The sequence below is a fragment of the Geosmithia morbida genome, assembly GCF_012550715.1.
Source record: "Geosmithia morbida isolate 1262 chromosome Unknown scaffold_0, whole genome shotgun sequence".
In the NCBI taxonomy this organism is placed as follows: Eukaryota; Fungi; Ascomycota; class Sordariomycetes; order Hypocreales; family Bionectriaceae; genus Geosmithia; species Geosmithia morbida.
Genome location: NW_023336187.1, coordinates 711,346 through 732,486, shown reverse-complemented (window position 1 = coordinate 732,486; position 21,141 = coordinate 711,346). Strand labels below are relative to the sequence as shown.

The window sequence follows — 21,141 nt, the reverse complement described above, 5'->3', positions numbered from 1 at the left end:
CCCCCCCACCAAAAAAAAAAAAACAAATAAACACACCGATCTCAATCATCCCATTCCCCGACGGACGTCTTTCGTCCGGACGCAAACCTCACCATCACCCCTCGTCATGGCACAACAGACGCTGAAACCCGGGTCGAGTCCGACGGGCGAACGTACCTGGAACACGGACAAGCTAGGCCTACGTCTTGGATTCGACGCCATCAGCGCAGCATGTGCAGGTGCGCTGGTAGCGCCGGTGATCTACATCATAGACAAGTATTACTCATCTCTCTTCCCTCCCCCGGCGGGAAGAATTATCCCATATCAATTTACCCTTCCTTTCCTCAGACATCTTGGCTGACATTGACCCTTGTAGGAGCATCATGGAAAACGCCTCCGGTCGACAGACGCTCGTCTCGTCGATAAAATCATCCCTCCGACAGCTGGTCACGCACCCTCGGTCCACGCTCCTCTCCAAACCGACGGGGCTCATCTTCCTCCTGTACGGGGGCACGTACCTGACTGCCAACGCGCTGGACACGGCCACGTCGACCCTCAAGTCGGAGAGGGCGTCGCACGTCACGTCCGGCACGGCCAAGTTCGCCGCCTCGAGCGCCGCCAACATCGGCCTGTGCATCTACAAGGACCAGGTCTTCGTGCGCATGTTCGGCCCGCCAGGGGCCGTGCCGCGGCCCGTCCCCAGCATCTCCTACGCCCTCTTCACCCTGCGCGACTGCCTCACCATCTTCGCCAGCTTCAACCTCCCTCCGCTTCTCGGTCCGATCCTTGACGAACGCCTGTCCGACCGGGTGAGGCGCCACGTCTCCGGCATGTCGTGCGCGCAGTTTGCCGCCCCCGCCGCCGTCCAGGTCATCTCCACGCCCCTGCATCTCCTGGGCCTGGACATGTACAACCGTCCTTCCGGGAGCGGCGCGCCCTCTTGGAGCGACAGGTGGGCTCAGGTAAAGGGGACGTGGGCCCCTAGCACTCTGGCCAGGATGTGTCGCATCATTCCGGCCTTTGGTGTCGGTGGTGTGGTCAACCGGTCTGTGAGGGAGAATCTGATGCACAGGGTTGAGTAGTATTCTTGCCTCATCTCGTCTTTCTTTCTTTCTTTCTTTCTTTCTTCTTCTTCTTCCTTGGTCTTACCTTTCACTGTCATGATTTATGTGCTCTTTTCGGCAGGTTTGGCGCTTCGTCCTTGGCTTTCTTTCCTTTTCTCACTCTTCTTACGTTGCATCTCCCCATTATCTTTACTTCGTGGATGAAACATGCGGCATCGGAAACACAAAAAAAACCGGAGCATAATAGACGCGCCTGAGCGCTGGTATAGACGGAAAATTCTTTTTTGGTCATGCTCACCATGTTGGGATAGGATAGACGTTAATGACTAACTACGGATTCAATTATGAACACTGTCTGAGTACCTGAAGACTTGAATGCCGTCACTCAAGTAGACCGATGATTTTGGGGGGGAAATCTTCGTTGCTATGTTTTAAATAAGGCGAAATATTGAATATCAAGACAGAAGAAAAACAAGCATCAACAATTCCTGGTCTCCTTACCAATAACGCCATCCACCCCTCGCCGCCATTCTGTTATGGCGCATGAATGCTGCTTAGTCTTGTCAATAGCAATAGCAGCAATGATGAGACTTCATAAATATGTGTGTCCGGTAGTTTGGTCCCCAACTTAACATTGGAAAAAACAAAGAGGATTCATCAGAGAACAATGGGTAATAAGAGGGAAGGGAAAGAAACGAGTGAGGTGATTCGCCAGATCTCATAAAGACATAAGTCATCCAGCTAGTATAATCAAAAAAAAATTCCCTAGAGAGATGTGACAAAGAAGACAAGAGGAGAGAAAGAGGCAGGATACTGAAAAAAAACTCATGCCTCTTTGTGGATGAAAAAAAAAAGGGGGGGGGGGGGGGGGGGGGGGAGACACAAGAATTGCCCGATGGACTGACGCGGGAAGCAACAAAATGCAGGTGGATAGAGACCTGGATCTTTGGTTGGGTTCAATTGGTCAGTTGGGTAGCTACAGGAGGAGGAGGGGTTCTGTAATACGCTGTACGTGTGCTACAGCCTACGAATACAGCGTCATCGTACTACGGGCGGGGGTTTCCAGTCTCTGCCCGCGGGCGGCACCAGCACGTCTTCCAGCGCAGCTTCCAGGTCTCTCTAAAGTCTCTTCTACGGAGTATGAGTACATGCTGTACTCGTAATCGTAGGTCCATCTCTCATGTTCTCTGCTACGTCGGGTACTGAAGGTCTATAGACTATAACACCAGTAGAAGGCAGAAGGCAACTCTCCATAGGGGACCCGCCGGGAACATCCCGGTTGTCTGGCCCCGACCCTGGCTGGTCAAACCGCTAGGCTACGCCGTAATCCACCCAAGTACGAGTGAAGCCAGGGGCCAGGGCTAGGGATGGGCCATGGAAAGCCCCCCCCTATTCGTACAGGGCGGGAGGACAAGGGGGGCGGCCTTCTTTTCTTCGTCCGGGCCCTGTTCTCTTCCTTCTTCTTTCCTTAATACTACGTAGTAATATAGTATTACCTCCGTAGATGTTTCTCCTTCTCTTCTCCACCTCTCTCTCTCTCTCTCTGTCTCGATCTGAATTGATGAATACAAGTAATAAGAGTGGTAGACACTCACAATCTTTGTCGATGTGACTGACTCTGCGTCGGCGCTAACGATGATGATAAAAATGATGAGAATAATAAAGATTCTTCACCCATCGCTGCATCTGTATCTGCAGTGTTACCTGCGGTACCTATGGTATCGATACCTGTAGTCTGTAGTGTCTGTAGTGTCTACAGCACTCATGCTACTGAGAAGGAGGAAAAAAGGAAATCCTGGTTTGTGCCGCCCTCCAGCCACCTCGGCCCATCTATCGTCACTCTGTAATCTGTAATCTGTACTTCTGCACACGGTATTGCAGGGTGCTTAGCCACGATGACGGACGACCACCCAACCACCATCCAGGACCAGCATAAACTCCAGCCGGGCGCTTGCCTTCTCGGTCATGCCCGCCAACCTGTTACGATGTTGGGTACTCCGTACTTACTATCGAGCACAGATAGAGTAGTAGAGTAGAGTGCGGTCTTGTCTGATCTGGTCTCGTCTGACCCTGGTTCGCCTAGACCTGCACCTGCATCATCATCGCTCACTCTTCCCTCTCCTCTTCCTCTCTCTCTCTCCCTTGTCTCCTCCTACAGATGCTGTGTAATGAGATAATACAGCGCACATGGTAATGATCAAGCCTTCTCTCGCCTCGGCACACACACACACACACACACACACACACAAACACACATAATCTCATCTAGTGGATCCCCATCAGTGGATTCCCATCAGTGGAGTCGGTTCCCAATCCCAAATGCCAAAACATGATCCATGCGCCGCGCGCTTGGTATAGACCCACATATATACCATCCTAGTGGGATCATCCCTCCTCTTTTCCGTTCCCTCCTTTCTTTTTCCTCAACTTTTTTTCTCTCTTTGTTCCATCTCATCGCGTGGCGTCGAGATCCTACGCCTAAACATTCAACATGGCTCATGACTCGTGCTAAGAGCAGTCAAAGAAAGTAGAGGGGGGGGGAAAGGTGTCGACAATGCTACCGCGTATAGTACCACGGAACCCGGATGTGTATGAGTCGACTGCCCTGCGCATGACATCTTCACTAGCATTAGTATGCGCATGATTCGGCTACAACCATCCCATACATTGAATTAGCAGGGAGGCAAGCATCATCAAGCCGGCATATTACCTGCAACGCACGTACCAGGCGTCAAGGTGTGGAAGAGACTCGGATCGTCAGAATTCGATATCGCTGCTAACAAGATAACTATGCGAGTGCATACTGAGTTAAGTATGACGAGGGCAGCTAATTAAACAATATACCCATCGCCTTTTTCTCTGCCAAACACTACCCATTACGCCAAAAAAGAAGAAAAGAAGAATGGACTCCGAATCTATAGGCGCGCAGCCACCACCACCACCTCGTGTTGTCTCATGTGTGGGGGTTTTTGTTTTTGGGGCCAAGGAGATTGTCATCAAGGTCTGGCAACTCGCCAGACCTCTAAGGGGGAAACCCCCCTCCTTCACCCAGTACGGTTCGTTTCGTCGGATGGACGCAGTACTACGTCGCTCCCATGCCTCTCGAGTCCACACCGGGGCCCCCACGTGTCGCCATGTCCAACCAGCCCCAACCAGCCGAGAATGCCTCACTGTTAGAATGATTCGTAGCGCATAGTGTCGTCGAGTCGCGTTGATGTATCAAGGGGCGAGCCGCCAAGGCCGACCATTCTGTCAGTCGTATCGAAAGAGAAAAGGGAAAGGAGAAAAAGGGTGGGGATTCGTTATGCAGCTGGATTGAGGGAAAATAGGTTGCTGTGACCAAATGCGGAGGGGTATTTAAAACGGTGAGAAAATGTGCGAAATATGAAAGCGTCTCCCAGTACAAGGACGGAGAGAGGTATCCAGGTGTTTTGCAAAAATGAAATATGGACAGTGCGCAGACGTTTTGCCAAAGTTGACAGTAGGAGAGGAGAAGGACTTAGATCTGCCCTTTGATATCCACCCTTTGGAAGGCAGAAGTCTTAGCACCTTCAAAAAGGGTGCCGGCTTTGCCCGACAGGAAGCGGATAGAGTCATTGCGCTCTTCCAGAAGGTGCTGACCATTATGGTCGATGATGAACTGCGCCGCATCGGCGTCGGACTCAAAACTGAGCTCCTCCGTGATAAAGCGCAGCTTCACATCGGGTTTGTATCTGTATCGTTTGTTAACGTCCAATCAGTAGTTGAGAAACAGATATCTACAAGGGAGGGGCTCACGCTCTGCAAATGTTACACAAGGCCGCAAGACGCTCCCGCACGATGAACATATCCATGAGATATGCCCCCATGTTGGGCGTGTCCATGTAGAGCTGAAAGAATCTGTGGTAGTTTCCAAGAGCGAGGGCGGAGCGGACATCAAGCGCATGCTTGATGGGCCGTTCCGTCTTCTCCGCCGGGGTTAGATCTGCTATGGCATCATTCAGGCCGGTCCGGCTGGCCGTGTGGATGAAGTAGAGGATGCGGTATGCCTTGAACTCGACGGGATTGCCCTTCAGACCCAGCGTATACAGGGACCGGAGCTGGGTCTGGCACTGATTATACTCACCAATATCCCCCTTCTCCAAGGCTATCCGCGCGTGGATCTCGTACACCGACACCGTGAATTCGTTCTTGAGATGCTGGACCGTGAGATCCTGCCTCATAGACTTGAACTGGTCGCAGATGTACGAGTAGTTGCCCTCCTTGCGCCACTTCTTTTTCAGAAGATCCAACGTCTGTCGGAGCACCCGCTCAGGTCGGACCTTTGACGGCACCGGTGGGGCAGTGAGGCGGAGATACTTCTTCTCCAGAACCTCACATGTCCCCACGATAGGGCCTGAGGATGGCGGTGGCGGGCTGGGTGACCGGAACGCCTTGTATTCGTTTTCGAACCGTCGCTTCCGTTTATTGGCATCCTTCTGGAACTTACTTGGTTTCGAGTCGTCGACATTTGAGCGCTTTTCCGGTGACGTGATTCGTTCTCCGAGTGATCGTCGCATGTTAGTAGTATTCCACGGCGCCTGGGAGCTCCCGTCTCCAGAAAACTCGGCAGACTTCCGCTTCTTGGGGTTGGGCAGAGACTTGGCAGAAGCCGCCGCCGCCTTCTGCTGGTCCCTCTTCACAAGCTCCTGAGGAGAGGGCATCGAAGCCCAGTCTGCTTCCCAGAGAGTCCCGCCTTCAGTATGAGAACGGATGATCTCCTTGAGCTTGGCCTCCACTTCAGGGCGTGTAACACCGGGCACGTCATTCTCCGGGAGAAAGGATCGAGACACATATTCTCGGACTGCAGGAGGCCACTGGACCTTGCCTTTGGATTGATCAGGCTTCGCAGTCTGGCTCACTGCGGGAGGTGCCGCGTGCATTTGGCCTGTGGGGGGAGGAGGGGCGTATCCGGCAAATCCAGGGGGCGGCGGCGGCGGCGGCACATACGAGCCGAAGCCCTGACGAACGGGAACAGTAGTATAGGCAGGGCCTGCAAGACATTAGTATACGCATAAATCTTAATGAAAGGAGGTCCCGAAAGAAAAGAAGACGAACTAGATGTATAGGAGTACGATGCCACAGGTTGGGCGCCTGGCGCTTGCTGCGTTGACGTTGTCGTCCACCCAGACATGATGGGTGCGACTGAGACTGATGGTTAAGACTGAGAGAGAAAGTACGGGGCAATGAAGTCGAGACAGAGTGGTCTCTCACGAGCCTGGTTACGGTGTATTGATGATTGTTGATGACGTTGATGTAGCGGAGATGATGTGTGCGCTGAAAAATTGAAGCGGTAAAAGAGAGAAATAAGGTCAGTTGGGTTATGGCTTCACGATGTGGGTCCCGTGACCCTGTCGGCAGAAATTCGGCAGTCATTCCAGTGGCTTTGCTCCTTATCTAGTATTGATATAAGCAATAAACCTTGCCGTCAGCATTCGATCAACGACAGATAGAGTCAAATGATTTTAAATATCTATTCGTATACTAGAGCATAGAATACAAACAAATTGGGCTGTATATGGGATGCCAGCACTTTGATATTGCCGCTGGTATAGAACAATACTGTGTTTGTTTGAGTTGCAGTGGCACTTGGTATTTCGGATATATGCATGTGCCAAATATGAAATCCGCCACTGCTTATAGATCGTCCGTTACATGCATACATGCGGGACCCACGCCAACCTTTACCACCACTTCGTCATATCAAAGCGACCAACACTTCTCACCCCAGTTCCTACTCTACATATCGTCTTGTACACTAAACTACAGCTCTACTTCCCAGCGGCCAGCTCACACACCGGCATACTTGCTATTCCCATCGGGGTCTCAAATTAAAACCTAGCTGCTAACCTTACCTGGAAGCTCTTCTGGCATCTTATCTCACGTCAGCCCCTCTGGGCCAAAGACTGCGACTGTCCAAGGAACATTTCATCTCTGCGCTTTTCCGATTCGGCATGACGAATGTTTTTAAAGCATATAGACTTGACGACAGCCTTGCGGCCCTCCTATCTGCCTGATGAGGTGCTCTTGTTCGTCCAAGACAATGTCGGCCTATATGAGGGGTAAGCTATATAAGGCCGAGCCAAGACCGAAAAACACCACCACCACCATACATGGCTGACACGCGAGAACCCCGAAATATTAGCAAGTTCAAGCTGCCCAAGCATCAGAACGGACAGGTCTACTTAACATCTCACCGTATATGTTACGTTGACAAGGAAGAGCCACGATCGTACTCGCTGGCGCTGGATCTAAAAGACGTCGATCGATACGAGTACTCAGCCGGCTTTCTGAGATCCTCGGGCAAGGTCACAATCATTCCCAAGCCACCAAAGCGTTCGTCAGCTCGGAACCATAGCACTTCGCATTCCACCTCGCCTTACCGTAACGGTTCAGCTTCTTCGCCCAAGCCAGAAGGCTCAACAGGACCGCCAACGTCCACCTCAGCGACGTGGGTCTGCACGATATGCAGCTTCTCCAACCCTGTCCCGTCAAACTTCGACCCGGCATCCGCAAATTCTCACACGCCTCTACCACCTTGCCTCGCCTGTGGTATCAAACCTACTCTCACACATGTGCTAAAGGCTTCTATTGCAAACGCCAAACCCCACTCGACCTCTTCTCCCGCGCCCCCATCCAACTCGGCACTCTCCCCACGAACTTCTTCAACTTCACAGATAAATTCTTCGCCTGAACTCTGGTCAAGCCCATGGAATGGAACCCGAGATCGAAGCCAAGGAGACACGAATCCCAACGTTGAGTGTCCACGATGCACCTTCTCTAATCATCCGTCCCTCTTGTCGTGTGAAATATGTGGCGCATCCCTCGTATGCCGAACTAGCGATACCTCGGGGCCGCCAGAGATCCCAGAGAACACACGGGAGGACTCACCCGGGCCTGTCATTGATTCACCCGGCAAGACAGGTAGCATCGATGGTCATGAGAGTGTAAAGATCTCGTTTCGCAGTGGAGGAGAAAAGATATTTTACGAGAGGCTCAAGGGGTCCATGACACAGCGCAAATGGCTTCTTCATAATGCACCACCGGTTCCTAGGAGCAGTCGGCGGGCAGACGAAGCTGGCGGGAGTGGCTTCCTCGGTGAATCTGGCCCCCGGAGGAAGACGGCCGGGATCGCAGGCTTGGAGCAGCTAGGAATGAACATGCGCAAGGATAACGAGCTCATCATCGGTAGCGCTTTTGAGGACCTCGAGGCCCTCATGGCGTCTGCCAAGGACGTTGTCGCCCTGGCAGAAAGGCTAGCACGCCAAAACAGCTCAGGCGGCGAGGGCATGTCAGTCGAGGAAAATGCCGTGCTGGCCGAATCAGCTCACCAACTGGGCCTAGTGACGACAAAGGATATTGTCGGTGGCGGGAGCTCCCAGGCGCTGTACCTCTCTGAGCTGGCGAGAAATCTGGCCGAATTCCTGACGGACGACTCCCGCGGCGTCCTTAAGAAGGCCGGAGGTATCATCACCCTGGTAGACTTGTGGGCCATGTTCAACCGAGCCCGGGGCGGCGTGGAGCTCGTCAGCCCCATGGACTTTGAGAAGGCAGCCCGTCTTTGGGAGAGCCTCAAACTGCCCGTCCGCCTGAGGACATTTCGCAGCGGTGCCATGGTCGTCCAGGGCCGTGACCGGACTGACGAGGCGACAGTCAAGGCGCTACTGACTTGGCTCCAAGACCTGCACGAGTTTCCACCCGACAAAGATGTCCCCTGGGACTGGCGGACGTTTGGCCGCGGCGTCACCGCGCAGGAGGCAGCCGAGAGGTTCGGTTGGAGCCTGGGTGTAGCCGAGGAGGAGCTCCTGATGGCCGAAGAGCGCGGCGCCGTCTGTCGAGAGGAAGGGCTAGAGGGTCTGAAATTCTGGGTCAACTACATTGACATGGGGGACGTAAAGCCGCCCAAGACAGAACAGCAACAAAACGAGGAGCAGGTTATAAAGGCGTTGAAAGCAGCTGGATTCATATGATAATAAAGACATGGTGTACGTCAACGATACATGATAGATATATTAATATCTTCTCCCCATTTCAAAAAACCGGTCTGCGTTATTTCAGATAGAGCTGGCCCGCGCATTGCTTGCTATGAAAACCCGAGAAAGAAAAGGAGGGAGGGGGGGGGGTATCCCTTAAATCCCAAATCCATGAGACTAGAAGTAGATATAGCCACCTGATCCTCTCCCAGCGGCCTCTGCCAGAGAAGACAGTACGTGTTCAAGAAAAATATATATTAAAAAGATACAATGGAGAGGAATACATGAAGAGAAGAAGAAAGGGGAATTTGAAAACACAACAAAACCCCGCTGAATAGATCAAAGAATAATCAAACGACGACATGCGTCGACATGTGCTCCACAGATTCCTTGATACTGCGCAGCATACGCTGGTTGACGCAAAACGGGCAGCGGATAGGCCGCTCGCTGGACGCCAGTGGTCCCTCAGAGTGGATAGGCGTCAGGGTCAGATCGGGCCCCATCTCGTGCGCGGGTGTAGCATAGCGGGGGTCAGAGTTGGCGCGGCCGTTGGGGGTAGCGATCATGGCCTGCTGGGCGAGACCGGCGGTGTCGGTGTTATCCCGCTCCTCGCGGACGGCGGCAGCCTGCTCCTCGGCAGCCTGCTCCTCCTGCTGGAGCTGACGCAAGGCATTCTGCAAGACAACCTCCGGGTCGTCGTCGGCATAGAGGGGCTGATCAGGGTGCGCAGGGATGGCGGGGATGATGGGCGGGGGGGACATGGGGGGCGCCGCAGCGGCGGCGGCGGTGGTGGCGGTGGTGACACCCTCGCCGTTACCAGTGCCATTGCCCCCGGGATTCGAGAGACGGCGGATGACCTCGTCGCGGACGAGGGCGCAGATGTGGAGGCTAGGATCGACGCCGATGACGCGGAGTACCTGCTCCCTTATCGAGGGAAGGCTCGTGTCGGGCGTGATGTCCATAAAGCGCGGCACGTACTCGGCTAGGTAGCGGACATCCTCGGCCGGGTTCTCGCTGGGACGGCGCTGGCGCCTAGCCAGCAGGCCGTAGCGCCTCTTGAAGCGGTGGATCCACCCCGGCGAGAACTCGGGGGGGTTCTCATCCTTGTACCGAGGCAGCTGCTTAAAGATGGCCTTTGCCTTGTCGCCCAGCTCATCGTTGGTAGGCTGTCGGCCCGTCGCCAGGCCTTGCTGATACCATCTCAGCACCAGCTTCTCTACGTCGGGCCAGTTGCCCAGCCGCAGTCGGGAGCCCGACAGCTGCGAGCTATCATCCAGCCGCGCGTACTTGGGTGATAGCGAGTGTGACACGGTCGACTGGCTTATGTGCTGCCCGTACTGCCCGTAGAACCAGTCTATGCAGGCACGGTGCGACGGCCGCACCGCCTGGCCAAATGCCCACAGCCGCAGGTGTCGGCGTTTTTCCAGCGTCAGCGAGTTGCGCTCCTTGGCGTTGGATTCCCCCGCGCCAGTCCCGTCTTCTCCGCCCGTCGTTGTGTCTGCCATGGTTGTGTCTCCTCCGTCGGCTGGGGGCGACGATGAAGATACGCCCGCCGCGGCTGCTGGCAGCTCGCTAGTGCCCTCTGCGTCTTCACCGTCGCCATCGCCGTGGCTATTATGGTTGTTGTTGGCGGCACTGGGGTTGGGACCTGGGCTGCTAGGCCCTGTCAGGGCCGGGTCCGTGGTGGACGTCGTTGCGTCGGCCATGGCCCACCTGCTCGTAGTACTATACCGCGTGGGTTCCCGGTTAATCGCGTTGTCGGTGGTGTTAGTCGGGGGGGGGGCGCGATGCAATCGTTGTATCCGAAGTGGTGTGGAGGGCTTTCGATTAAAGGTTTCCTCTGGGTGGGAAAAATGCGGATGGCGGGGGTTGAACCATTATCCCCACTCATAGAGTTCTGTCACGTGATGGGATCCTTCACTCCGGTAGTTGGATGCACATTGCATATTGAACTTCTTTCGCTTCTCGAGCGAAATGTGTCGAATGTAATGAAATTGACGACAACAAACTACATTTACTTTACTCAATGGGTGAGGGCAGGTGTCACGTTCTCATGGTCAGCATCGCCGTATATGGATAAATGCGTAGCAACATGTTTAACTGAATGAAACTCCCGAAGCAAACCCACCCGCACTAAAAACGATTCCATGCAATTGTAGAGGTGTTCGGGATCGCTTAAGAGAAGCTCTACATATAACGGAAATTTAATTTGGTCTCACGGTCTGAAATATGCTAAAAACATGGTTTTCTTTCATGGCGATTCCCCTAGCCGGTGTATGTATGTAACAAGATATGCTCATGGAGAAACATTATCTCGGCCATATATTACAGGCTGGTCCAGGAGTTGGCGCATGCACAGGTCCGAAGCGTCCTTGGGGCCAGGAGATCCATCACGGTCTTTTCAAAGTTTCATGGCAGTAAGTACGTGGGCGAGTCCTATTTCTCATGTGGTAGAAAACGGCCATCAATGCAAAGGTGGGCTTGCCTCGTGCAAATACGAATACGCGAGGCCACATGTGTGCTTCGACCAGTAATACTTCTCACTCGCGAGCATGTCAAAGAATTTTGAATTATTCGTCATGTCTAGATGTAGACGGTGAACAATGTTGGCTCGGGACGATGCTCGATCCCAAAGGGGCCCGGCGGGGTGACCCAATGCTTGCTATATGTACAAAGGGTCCGTAAAGACTCGGACCACACGCGTCCTCCTGCATCCGTCGTCAAACTATTTAGTGCTTCTTCTCAGCGGACTCCTGCTCGTCGAGAAACTTCCTGTTTTGGGGGTTGGGTTTCGATAATTAGCAAACGTTCTCATCGTCAGGGTGGGTGTGGTTTTGAATTTCGCGCACTTGATGAAGTCGGCCTCGTCAGAGCTGGAGGCGTTGATCGGGGGAGTGTTGTTGGCGGAGGTAATCTTCTTGGGACCGGAGGCGGCGAAGTAGACACCACCGAAGAGGGAGCCGAGGACACCCATGGCAAGCTGTCGAGGGAGGGGAGGGCGGATAAGTTAGCTCTGTGCTTCACGGCAGGGAGGCGGAAAGACGGAAGGAGGAACGAACGAAGTGGCTGCCAACCTGGCGGCCAGCAATTGTGTAGTAGGCGATACCAGCCATTGTGACGTTGAACGATTAACTGAAGGGGGTGTGTTGGAGGACGTGGGGCAGGAATAGAGGTTTAATGGCGATTGAGATGGGAGGTTTCCAAATAAGTGTTGCTCCGACCGAGTTCCCGAGATCTCAAAATGCGACGAGCTGCCTTGCTGCTCTGCTTAGTAGTTATGCCTGGAAAAGTAGGCCGAAAGCTTTCACCTTAGTACGTACCTTTCTTCGGTTAAACACCGGATGATGCTGCGTAATACAGGGAATCCCCGGAACGCGCGACTGGTCATCGTGTGGGGCCCTTCGGCTTCTTCAGCGACGTCACAGTCGGGTTAAACAGCTGGTTAACGACAGCTTACTCTCGACTATTGCTACATAATATACAATTGACTAGGAGTGATCCGATCTCGTTCTCTTCTATCTCGAACCACCGTCTCTTCAGGTCATTACGAAATGCCGTGGTGGGGAAAGTCGTCCAACGACGACAAGCCGCCCAAGCCTGGGTCTGAATCGGCCAGTACCTCGGGTAAAGCTTCTTTCGATCCGGAGACGCTCCCCAAGACCCGAAAGCTGCCCGATGGCCTCCAGAAGATTGTGGACGATGCGGATGAGGACTCTTCCATTTTCGACGATATCGCCGACGGAGTGTGAGTTGAAACATTGGATAAGTCATCTTCTGAGATACCTGGGACTAACAGCTGGATAATTAGTGGTCCCGCCTCGACTGACAGCAGCATTCGATATGCGGCGTACGCCACGAGGATCAGGACAATCATGATGTCCGCTCACCGATACGTGGCATACACGTCAGATATTGGCGAGTCCTTCCGACCGGTCGCGCACCCGATCCTGGTGCGGAGCGCCTACGGCATTTCGTGGGCCTACATCCTGGGCGACGTATCGTATGAGGGCTACCGTGCCTACTGGCAAAACCAACGCAAGGTCAACCCCCAGGTCCAGCTCACTCCGCAGCAGGAGAAGGTGACGGGTCTTCCCAGTATCGTGCCCGCCCCCGACAGGAAGGCCGAGCCTGTCACCCCGCTCGAGGACTGGCGCACCGTCATGGCCCAGAGGGCCATCTTTCAGAGCGTCGCCAGCATGGGTCTCCCGGCCTTCACCATCCACAGCGTCGTCCGCTACTCGGGCAGACTGATGAAGAATATGAAGAACAAGACGGTTCGCACATGGGGCCCCATAGGGCTGGGATTGGCCGTCGTCCCACTCCTGCCCAGCATGTTTGATGAGCCCGTGGAGAATGCTGTCGAGTGGCTATTTCATAAGGGCTTCGAGGCATACGGTGGTAAGAATTACGTCGGGAATATGCCCGAGACCGGCCGGGAGGATTTACTGAACAAGATCCCCAAGATCAAAGGGCATTAGAAGCTGCTGCCTACCAAATGTTGTATTTGTGTATGATAGTTTGTTCATCCGAATGGCGCAAGACGGTTTTTCGTTTAATCTTCGCTAGATTCTCAGCTATTCTCTGTGATTAAGCCCGACCCAAGATTAAACTGTTAACAAAATATCGACGAAAAATTCAAAATGAAAAACAGAAAGAATGACTTACACTCGAGCAACGACAGGATCATGTTACATCAAATGTCCTTGTATGCTGTTGCCAGTGATTGTTTGATTTTATAGTGCCAAATTCAGGGTAACTATCGTTGGTCATTGTCAACAGGTACACAGGCGTACCTCTAAGTGGGACCCCGAGTCTTGGCTGACGCCCCAACTTCGACTTATCGAGTTGATCAACCCCTCACATCATCTTTCAATTTCACACATATTTGACCCTTAATTTCGACCTCTTTCAAAAGAAATTTTCAGTTTTATTATTTGCCCGGGATTCGATTTGGGTCATTTTCTCCTATAATCCTTGGGTTTGTCACCATCCCTAGCTTGACCGGTGAGCTAGGCCGCCTTAAGTCCGTCCAGACGCTTCCAGAGGCTTCGTCGCCGCCTTCAGTCAGCAAAGCGTACGAGGACAGTTAGCCACAAGGATTGCGCAACGCCGTCAGCCGCCTGCACACTCTCTATATTCCCCAGACGTATTTATAAGGCGCCAGGTGTGCAGTGAGAGGCAGGATGGCATCATCATCATCATCCTCAGACCTAAAGGGCGAGGACACGAGCTACGTGGAAATGTACGACCCCAACGACGCCACTCTAATAGGCAAACACTGCCAGGACGACTACTGCAACCAGCTTGACTTTCTACCCTTTCTTTGCCAGTCGTGCGGCAAGACTTATTGCCTAGATCACCGGAGCGAGACGGCCCATAAGTGCGCCAATGCGGGAGCGTGGGCGAAGCGCAAGCGCCTAGCGCAGCAGGCGCGCTCCTCCATCGGCGGGAGCAAGACACTACGCGACAAGGTGTCGGAGAAGCCGTGCTCGACGCCCAACTGCAAAACGATCGTGGGGACTTCCCTCACGCCGGGGGTCCACTGCTCAACGTGCAACCGTGACTACTGCCTTAAACACCGCCTGCAGGAGGACCACAATTGCAAGAACCTAGTCCCCATTGGCGCCAGGCCCAACCAGATGGACCTGGTCGGCCAGCGCGCCATGTCGGCTCTCGACCGCCTCAAGGCTTGGGGTAAGACACAAAAGGAGCAGGCAGGCAGGTCGCTGCCGAAACCCAAACCTAGCTCCACCTCGGCTAGGCTCATCGCCGTCAACAACCTCAAGAAGACTGCCAAGGGCGATGCCAAAGTACCTGTCGAGAAGCGAGTTTACCTGTACGTCGAGGCCGAAGCCGAGACTGCCAAGGCGAAATTTCCAAAGGGAGAATTCTTCTACTCCAAGGACTGGGTCGTCGGCCGCGTGCTCGATGCCGCTGCCAAGGACCTCCAGGTCCAGAACATCAACAACCAGAGCTCAGACGAGAGAGACAAGCTGCGTGTCTTCCATGTTGAAGGTGGTAGGCTCCTTGATTACAGTGAGAAGGTTGGCGTTGCGTTACAGAGTGGGAATACGGTTGTGCTTCTAAGGGGCGTTGGAGCACCTGTAGACTTAATAGAAATGTAAGGGGTATCATATGGAACGGGCGAGCGCTGTTTTTTCCTTAGGCGTTGGTGGTGGGAGCATGAGAGCTCCATAGCATATACACTCCTCCCATACTTTCGAGTTCTTGGATGTTAGTACATCATTGTAGGAAGTATGGCAATGCATCAGTTTAAACAATGAAAACGGAATTTTGTGGTGGAATATAGCCTTGTAATGTGTCACGTGCTTTCGCGGTGGTCGCGCGACTCCGCCAATGATTCATCATCAACGGGAACTATCTCCTAGAGTCACTACAACATCAACATCCCATCATGTCGAAATAACTGGAGAAAAGAATGCGCCGCATTCCATTAGGAATTTCTTGAAATGCCGCCCCTCGTATCGCGCAAACGCCTGCGCGGATCGGCGACAGACGATGAGGCTGCTGGTGCCTCTTCATCAAGGGAGCAGCAAACTACCTCCACTCAGCAGCCTAAAACGTCTGGATCAACACAACGCAAGTCCACCTTGTATGATGACCTAGATGCAGCGATAACACCGCAACAACCGTCTCTTCTACGAGGCCTGGAGGCCGATGACGATGGATCGAGCTCGCTGAGTTCAATGTCGGACACTGAGTTTGAGGACGTCCCAGCTGTGAAACGCCAAAGGACCGACGTCAGTGGTGATGACGACGATGAAGACGAAGATGTCGAGTTTGAAGATGTTGCCGCACTGGTTGCGGAACCAGCTGATGCTCCCGTGACATCGGGAGACCTGGAGTTGACCCTCAGCCGAGACGACAGAATGTCACTCACAAATACATACGGCGACAAAAAGGGTCCCTCGAAGCGTGAAAGAAGCGTGCGTTACGCCACTCACAGACTTCACGTCTTGCTTCTATTATGGCACAATTCTATACGAAATTCGTGGCTGTGCGACCCAGAGGTACAGGCCACCGTCATCTCACATCTACCGCCCAGGCTATGGGACGAGGTGGATCGGTGGATGCGCAGTAGCGGCCTGGCCAAAGAGCGGTCTCCAGAACCAGCACCACCGTCGTTGAGGAGCAGCTCCAAGAATAAGGGCAGGGTGAAGGGAAAGGCTTCAGAAGCTAAGGAAGACTCGTCTCGTGATTGGAGTTCCGCAGCTGTGAGGTTGGAAGAGGGCGTTCCTGACATGAGCCGTGGGGATCCCTTAATCCGTCTCATGCAGTCTCTGACTGCGTGGTGGAGGCAGAGGTTCAAGGTCACAACGCCCGGTCTGCGAAAGCGCGGGTACATGCCTCTAGAGCGACTGGACAGGTTGACCAAGGGTCACAAGAACATGGAGCACAACGCCGACATCTTTGGCGAGAAAATATCATCTGTGGAAGATATGCGTCGCTGTGCTCGGAGCTGTCGCGGGAGCAGAGATGTAGGCGCACAGCTCTTCACTGCCCTTGTGCGAGGATTGGGAATCGAAGCACGCCTTGTGGCCAACCTGCAGACCCTGGGCTTTGGATGGAACAAGCTTGAGGACGCGGAGCCGGAGACGCAAAGGGAGAAGGACAGGCTTTCTGGGGAAGCCACGCCATTAGCGTCACAGAAAACTGAAAGCATCCCGACAAGGACCACGACAAAGCAAAGAAAGAATAGCTCCGCACTCATGAGCTCCCCGAAGTCTACACGTAAAGCTACAGGGACAGGCCCAATCGTCCTGGACGAATCGGACGAACTGGACGTAGAGTACAAGGATACGGATGACGAGTCGGTTGTTGAGATGGAGGCCAGGCCAAAGCGGATAGCAGCGGCCGCCAAGCAGTACGACACGGATCTCGAGTTCCCGCACTACTGGACCGAGGTGCTGTCACCGATAACGCAAAAGTACCTACCAGTCGATCCGATTGTCAAGAACGTCGTTGCCACGAACCGTGAGCTCGTCGAAAAGCTGGAACCACGCGGCGGCAAGGCTGATAAGGCTCGTCAGATGATGGGCTACGTTGTGGGCTACTCATCAGACGGCACCGCCAAGGACGTCACTGTGCGATACCTAAAGAAGCAAATATTCCCCGGCCGGACAAAGGCGTCCAGAATGCCTGTCGAAAAGGTCCCCGTCTACAACCGCTACGGGAAAGTCAAGCGGTACGAGCAGCTCGATTGGTTCAAGGCGGCCATGTCAGGGTACCAAAGGGGGTCTAGAAAAGCACCCATAACGGAGGTTGACGAGGTCGAGGATTCCACCGACCTGAAGCCTGCACAGCCTGAGAAGAAGGAAGTCAAGGAGGGCGAGGAGACGCTGCAGTACTACAAGCAGTCCAAGGAGTTTGTGCTGGAGAGGCATCTCAAGCGCGAAGAGGGACTCAGGGCGGGCGCAGAGGTCGTCAAGATCTTCCGGAACAAAGTCCGCGGCGGGAAGGTTGAGGAGCAGAATGTCTATCTACGATCCGATGTTCTGCAGGTTAAGAGTGCCGAGACCTGGCACAAGCAGGGCAGGGCTCCCATTCAGGGAGAGGAACCGTTGAAGCGTGTGCCGTACCGGGCCGCCACGACAAATCGGCGGAGAGAAATTATGGAGGCCGAGGCCGCGACGGGGAATAAAGTTCTACAGGGCTTGTACAGCTTCGAGCAGACGGACTGGATCATACCGCCTCCCATAAAGGACGGGATCATTCCCAAGAACGAATACGGGTAAGTCACACACGCTCCCCGCCGCGCTTTCCTCTAAAGCCATGTTTTCATATGCTAACAGCCACAGAAACATCGATTTGTTCGCACAGCACATGTGCCCCCAGGGCGCCGCCCATGTTCCCTTCCGCGGCGCTGTCAAGGTCTGCAAGAGGCTGCAAATTGACTACGCCGAAGCGGTCGTGGACTTTGAGTTTGGCCACCGTATGGCTGTTCCCGTGATCCAGGGCGTTGTGATCCCGGAGGAGCACCACGATCGCGTCATGGAGGAGCTGCAGAAGGACGAGGCTGAGCGCGTGCGCAAAGAGGATGAGAAACGCAAGAAGGCAGCCCTCGGACAGTGGCGCAGGTTCCTGATGGGGATGCGCATCGTCAAGAGGATACGGGAAGACTACGGCGACATAGACGAGAGTGTGTCCGTCTTTGCACACAGCAAGGGGGGCGCGCCCGGCGGTAGGAGCGGTGGCGGCGCGCTTCCTACAGCAACAAACGATGAGGACTTGGCCGGTGGGTTCCTACCAGAGGGTTACGAGGAGGAGGAGGAGGACGACGGCCAAGGTGCAGCTCATGGTGCGTACCACATGTCGGGCTTCTTTGCGACAGCGGCTGTTGGAGACGACGAGGCACAAGACGATGACGGGTTAGTCATGGAGGATCATGGGAATAGCAATGGCCACCACCGGGAGCAGCCAGTCCAGGAAAAGGATGATGCTAAGCAGCCGGAAGTGCCAAAGGAGCGTCCGAGAAAACCGGCACCGCCGAAGAAGGCAACGCCAAAAAAGGCGGCGCCAAAGAGAGGGTCAAGGAAGAAGGCCGTAATAGAAGATTCAGAAGAGGAGAATGAATAGGTAGGAGACTCGTTGATGAGTGATGGCTGCAAGAAGAGTTATGAGAATATGATGGACAATATCAGATGAATAAACAATGACCTGTGTAAAGACAGCTCAACGTGACTTTTTTACATCCTCGTTCGCATAAACCTCCAAATGGACGGAAAAGTTTCACCATTAGATAGTGTACAGTACATGTATAGAACTTCCAAACACGTTCTTCACTCAAGCGACTGGTCGCGTGGCCCAATGGCAAGGCGTCTGACTACGAATCAGAAGATTGTGGGTTCGATCCCCACCGTGACCTTCTCTTTTTGTCTTTTCTCATCTTACTTTTCCTTCCTCTGGCAATGATATCATCGGGATTTGCATCTTTTTCTCCTTCCTCATCTCAACATCTTGGCAAACTCCTAATAATGACTTGTTGTAAAACACCTTGCCGCCGGCCGCATCTCACCAGCTCAGATGCGGAGTTCAGGCGTCCCATCTTCGGGTATGCGTGCCTGGCTCCCCGTCATGCTTAGTCACCTAAACTACGTCACCTACATATTCTTTGGTGCCTTGTTGTAACCAGGAGATCACTGGGAGAGACTATCCTCTTACTCACGAGCGGTAGCATACTTGTCAGTAGGAATATGGAGGAGTATGAGGGTTGAGTTAGCCAGGGTAGTGTGAACATTGCTGTAACAGCTCGGAGATACTCAAGGAAGTGGATGCCTGACCACCCAACAGCCGCAAGGACAAAGCTGTGGCTATGGACTGCCCGGTGAAGGGTGTTGCTGCTTATGGAGGCCGAGACGTATGAAATCCGGCATGATCCCTTGGATTTACCAGCGTGGTTATGATAACTATTTTTGTTGACAGGACCCGGCGATAACATTCTTGAAGCGTGCTGGTTCGCTGCCGCTAGCATTCGCCATTACTTAGAAAACGACATGTGATGGCTCGGTAAAATATCTCCAGAAGCTTCGGGCGCGTTTCACATGTACATGGTAGGCAGCCCATTTGGCGACTCAGCTAATCAGGTAGCGGGGGAAATGTTATGTGACCCCAGAATTGGGGCGCGTCATATGCCTTTCTCAAGGTAATGCTTGTTGTTCCTTGTCAAAGAACCGGGGCGTGGTGTGGTACCTCCGGATCATGACGCTGGTCTTTTGTCGATGGCTGTGTTTTCTTGTGCTTCGCCTCGAGGATTATTCGACAGTTGGGAACCTACCGGTTCCTGCCGAATCGCTCGTGCCACTTGCCCTTTGCCGGCGCCACCCTGGGTTCAGGGTCTGAAGCTGGATCCTTGACGAGCTCGAGCTCGACTGTGTCGTGAATAGTAGCGAATGTAGCTAGTCCTTGAGTTGGAGAAGAGGCCCTGGATGTGTGCGGCTTGAGGAGTATCAGAGCATTGGAAGTGTTTTTTTGGCGAAGGGCGTACGTCTTGCCCGGCGTTCTGAGGAGGCCAGCGTTGTCGCCTGACTCGAGCGTGAGACTGGTGGTGTGGGAATCAAGGTTGTGTGAGCTCCTGCCAGATTTTCTTCTTCTTTCTCGCGTCCTATTGGACTCCCTTCTCCTCTGTGACTGATGGGTATGGTAAACCTACGCTGTAGCATTGTCGGCTTCGAGTAGAGCCTCAACCTCGGGAGGCAGCTCGATGAGGCGGTAGCCTGCGTCGTCGGGGATGTTGTGCAGCGGGATGCCCTTGTCCTGACTCGACATAATGGTCATCTGTTGTGTTTGGCAGCGATGAGGTGGGATACTATATCGTTGGCACTCAGGAACGCGGTGATGCTTCTGGGCAGGATGTAGAAGTCGACGAAGGGGGGGGGGGGGGGGGGGGGGGGGGGGGGTCTGGTGGTATCGGCGGCGTCGTCGAAAGAGGATAGCCGCCCCGCGAGGCAAGAGACGTGGGGTCCTGGTCCGTCGGGGCTGCANGGGAGAGAGGGTCTGGTGGTATCGGCGGCGTCGTCGAAAGAGGATAGCCGCCCCGCGAGGCAAGAGACGTGGGGTCCTGGTCCGTCGGGGCTGCACATTCTATAACAAAAAAAAGTTATTACATGTAACAATCCATTAGTAGCCCTCCTAGTAATAAATATGTTACCACTTTTCTCCCTCGAGGTTCGTACGGTAGCACTGCTAGTACCAGGAATACCGGCAATGCACCGATTCTCACAACGGCGCTAATACGTAATATTACTGCAAGTTCTACTTCATCGCCACTGGAATGCAGTTTAGGAAACCTTTCTATAGTGGAACCAGTCTACGTTATGAGTGGCTAAACCAAGGGTTGGAATACTCAACAGTAGCTAAGGGATATAGATGCGTCGAAATGCGTTCGCGCTGATGATGAGCTGGCCTTGAAGCCGATAATTCGCCAATTCGCCATAGAGGCAAACAAAGAGTGGCAGTGGTAGGCCGCACTCGGGCAGCAGGCCATCGTTGGGGACTGCTAGTGGCTGCTACATGGGCGCTGACGTTGCAAACCTCCATGTTCCAGGGCATTCGGAGAATGAGCTACATAAGAAAAGCTCCATAGGTCC

At 53.8% G+C, this 21,141-nt stretch overlaps 8 protein-coding genes across 8 annotated transcripts; 4 read left to right on the top strand and 4 right to left on the bottom strand.

The window, feature by feature from the left end:
• Positions 1-106: 106 nt before the first annotated feature.
• GMORB2_0235 (uncharacterized protein) lies at positions 107-1,061 on the top strand (the record flags this gene model as incomplete). The annotated part of the gene is made up of 2 exons (XM_035462221.1): positions 107-255; positions 356-1,061. The coding sequence occupies 2 exons, from the start codon at positions 107-109 to the stop codon at positions 1,059-1,061; spliced, it is 855 nt and encodes a 284-aa protein (XP_035325151.1).
• Positions 1,062-4,542: 3,481 nt separating this feature from the next.
• On the bottom strand, positions 4,543-6,052 carry GMORB2_0234 (SAC3/GANP/Nin1/mts3/eIF-3 p25 family; the record flags this gene model as incomplete). The annotated part of the gene is made up of 2 exons (XM_035462220.1): positions 4,543-4,756; positions 4,821-6,052. Coding segments are annotated over 2 exons (1,446 nt in total), but the record flags the coding sequence as incomplete, so codon positions are not given.
• Positions 6,053-7,022: 970 nt separating this feature from the next.
• GMORB2_0233 (ESCRT-II complex subunit VPS36) lies at positions 7,023-9,031 on the top strand (the record flags this gene model as incomplete). Its single annotated transcript, XM_035462219.1, has 2 exons — positions 7,023-7,123; positions 7,207-9,031. The coding sequence occupies 2 exons, from the start codon at positions 7,023-7,025 to the stop codon at positions 9,029-9,031; spliced, it is 1,926 nt and encodes a 641-aa protein (XP_035325149.1).
• Positions 9,032-9,384: 353 nt separating this feature from the next.
• Positions 9,385-10,740, bottom strand: GMORB2_0232 (CENPB protein; the record flags this gene model as incomplete). Its single annotated transcript, XM_035462218.1, has 1 exon — positions 9,385-10,740. The coding sequence occupies one exon, from the start codon at positions 10,738-10,740 to the stop codon at positions 9,385-9,387; it is 1,356 nt and encodes a 451-aa protein (XP_035325148.1).
• A 1,023-nt stretch (positions 10,741-11,763) lies between these two features.
• Positions 11,764-12,147, bottom strand: GMORB2_0231 (F-type H+-transporting ATPase subunit k; the record flags this gene model as incomplete). Its single annotated transcript, XM_035462217.1, has 3 exons — positions 11,764-11,806; positions 11,884-12,014; positions 12,094-12,147. 3 exons carry the CDS (start codon positions 12,145-12,147, stop codon positions 11,764-11,766), a joined length of 228 nt encoding a protein of 75 aa, XP_035325147.1.
• Positions 12,148-12,585: 438 nt separating this feature from the next.
• On the top strand, positions 12,586-13,512 carry GMORB2_0230 (mitochondrial fission process protein 1; the record flags this gene model as incomplete). Its single annotated transcript, XM_035462216.1, has 2 exons — positions 12,586-12,779; positions 12,843-13,512. The coding sequence occupies 2 exons, from the start codon at positions 12,586-12,588 to the stop codon at positions 13,510-13,512; spliced, it is 864 nt and encodes a 287-aa protein (XP_035325146.1).
• A 705-nt stretch (positions 13,513-14,217) lies between these two features.
• On the top strand, positions 14,218-18,631 carry GMORB2_0229 (xeroderma pigmentosum group C-complementing protein; the record flags this gene model as incomplete). The annotated part of the gene is made up of 4 exons (XM_035462215.1): positions 14,218-15,155; positions 15,201-15,258; positions 15,493-17,786; positions 17,854-18,631. 4 exons carry the CDS (start codon positions 14,218-14,220, stop codon positions 18,629-18,631), a joined length of 4,068 nt encoding a protein of 1,355 aa, XP_035325145.1.
• A 1,194-nt stretch (positions 18,632-19,825) lies between these two features.
• Positions 19,826-20,320, bottom strand: GMORB2_0228 (Uncharacterized conserved protein (DUF2036); the record flags this gene model as incomplete). Its single annotated transcript, XM_035462214.1, has 2 exons — positions 19,826-20,093; positions 20,205-20,320. The coding sequence occupies 2 exons, from the start codon at positions 20,318-20,320 to the stop codon at positions 19,826-19,828; spliced, it is 384 nt and encodes a 127-aa protein (XP_035325144.1).
• Positions 20,321-21,141: the final 821 nt, after the last annotated feature.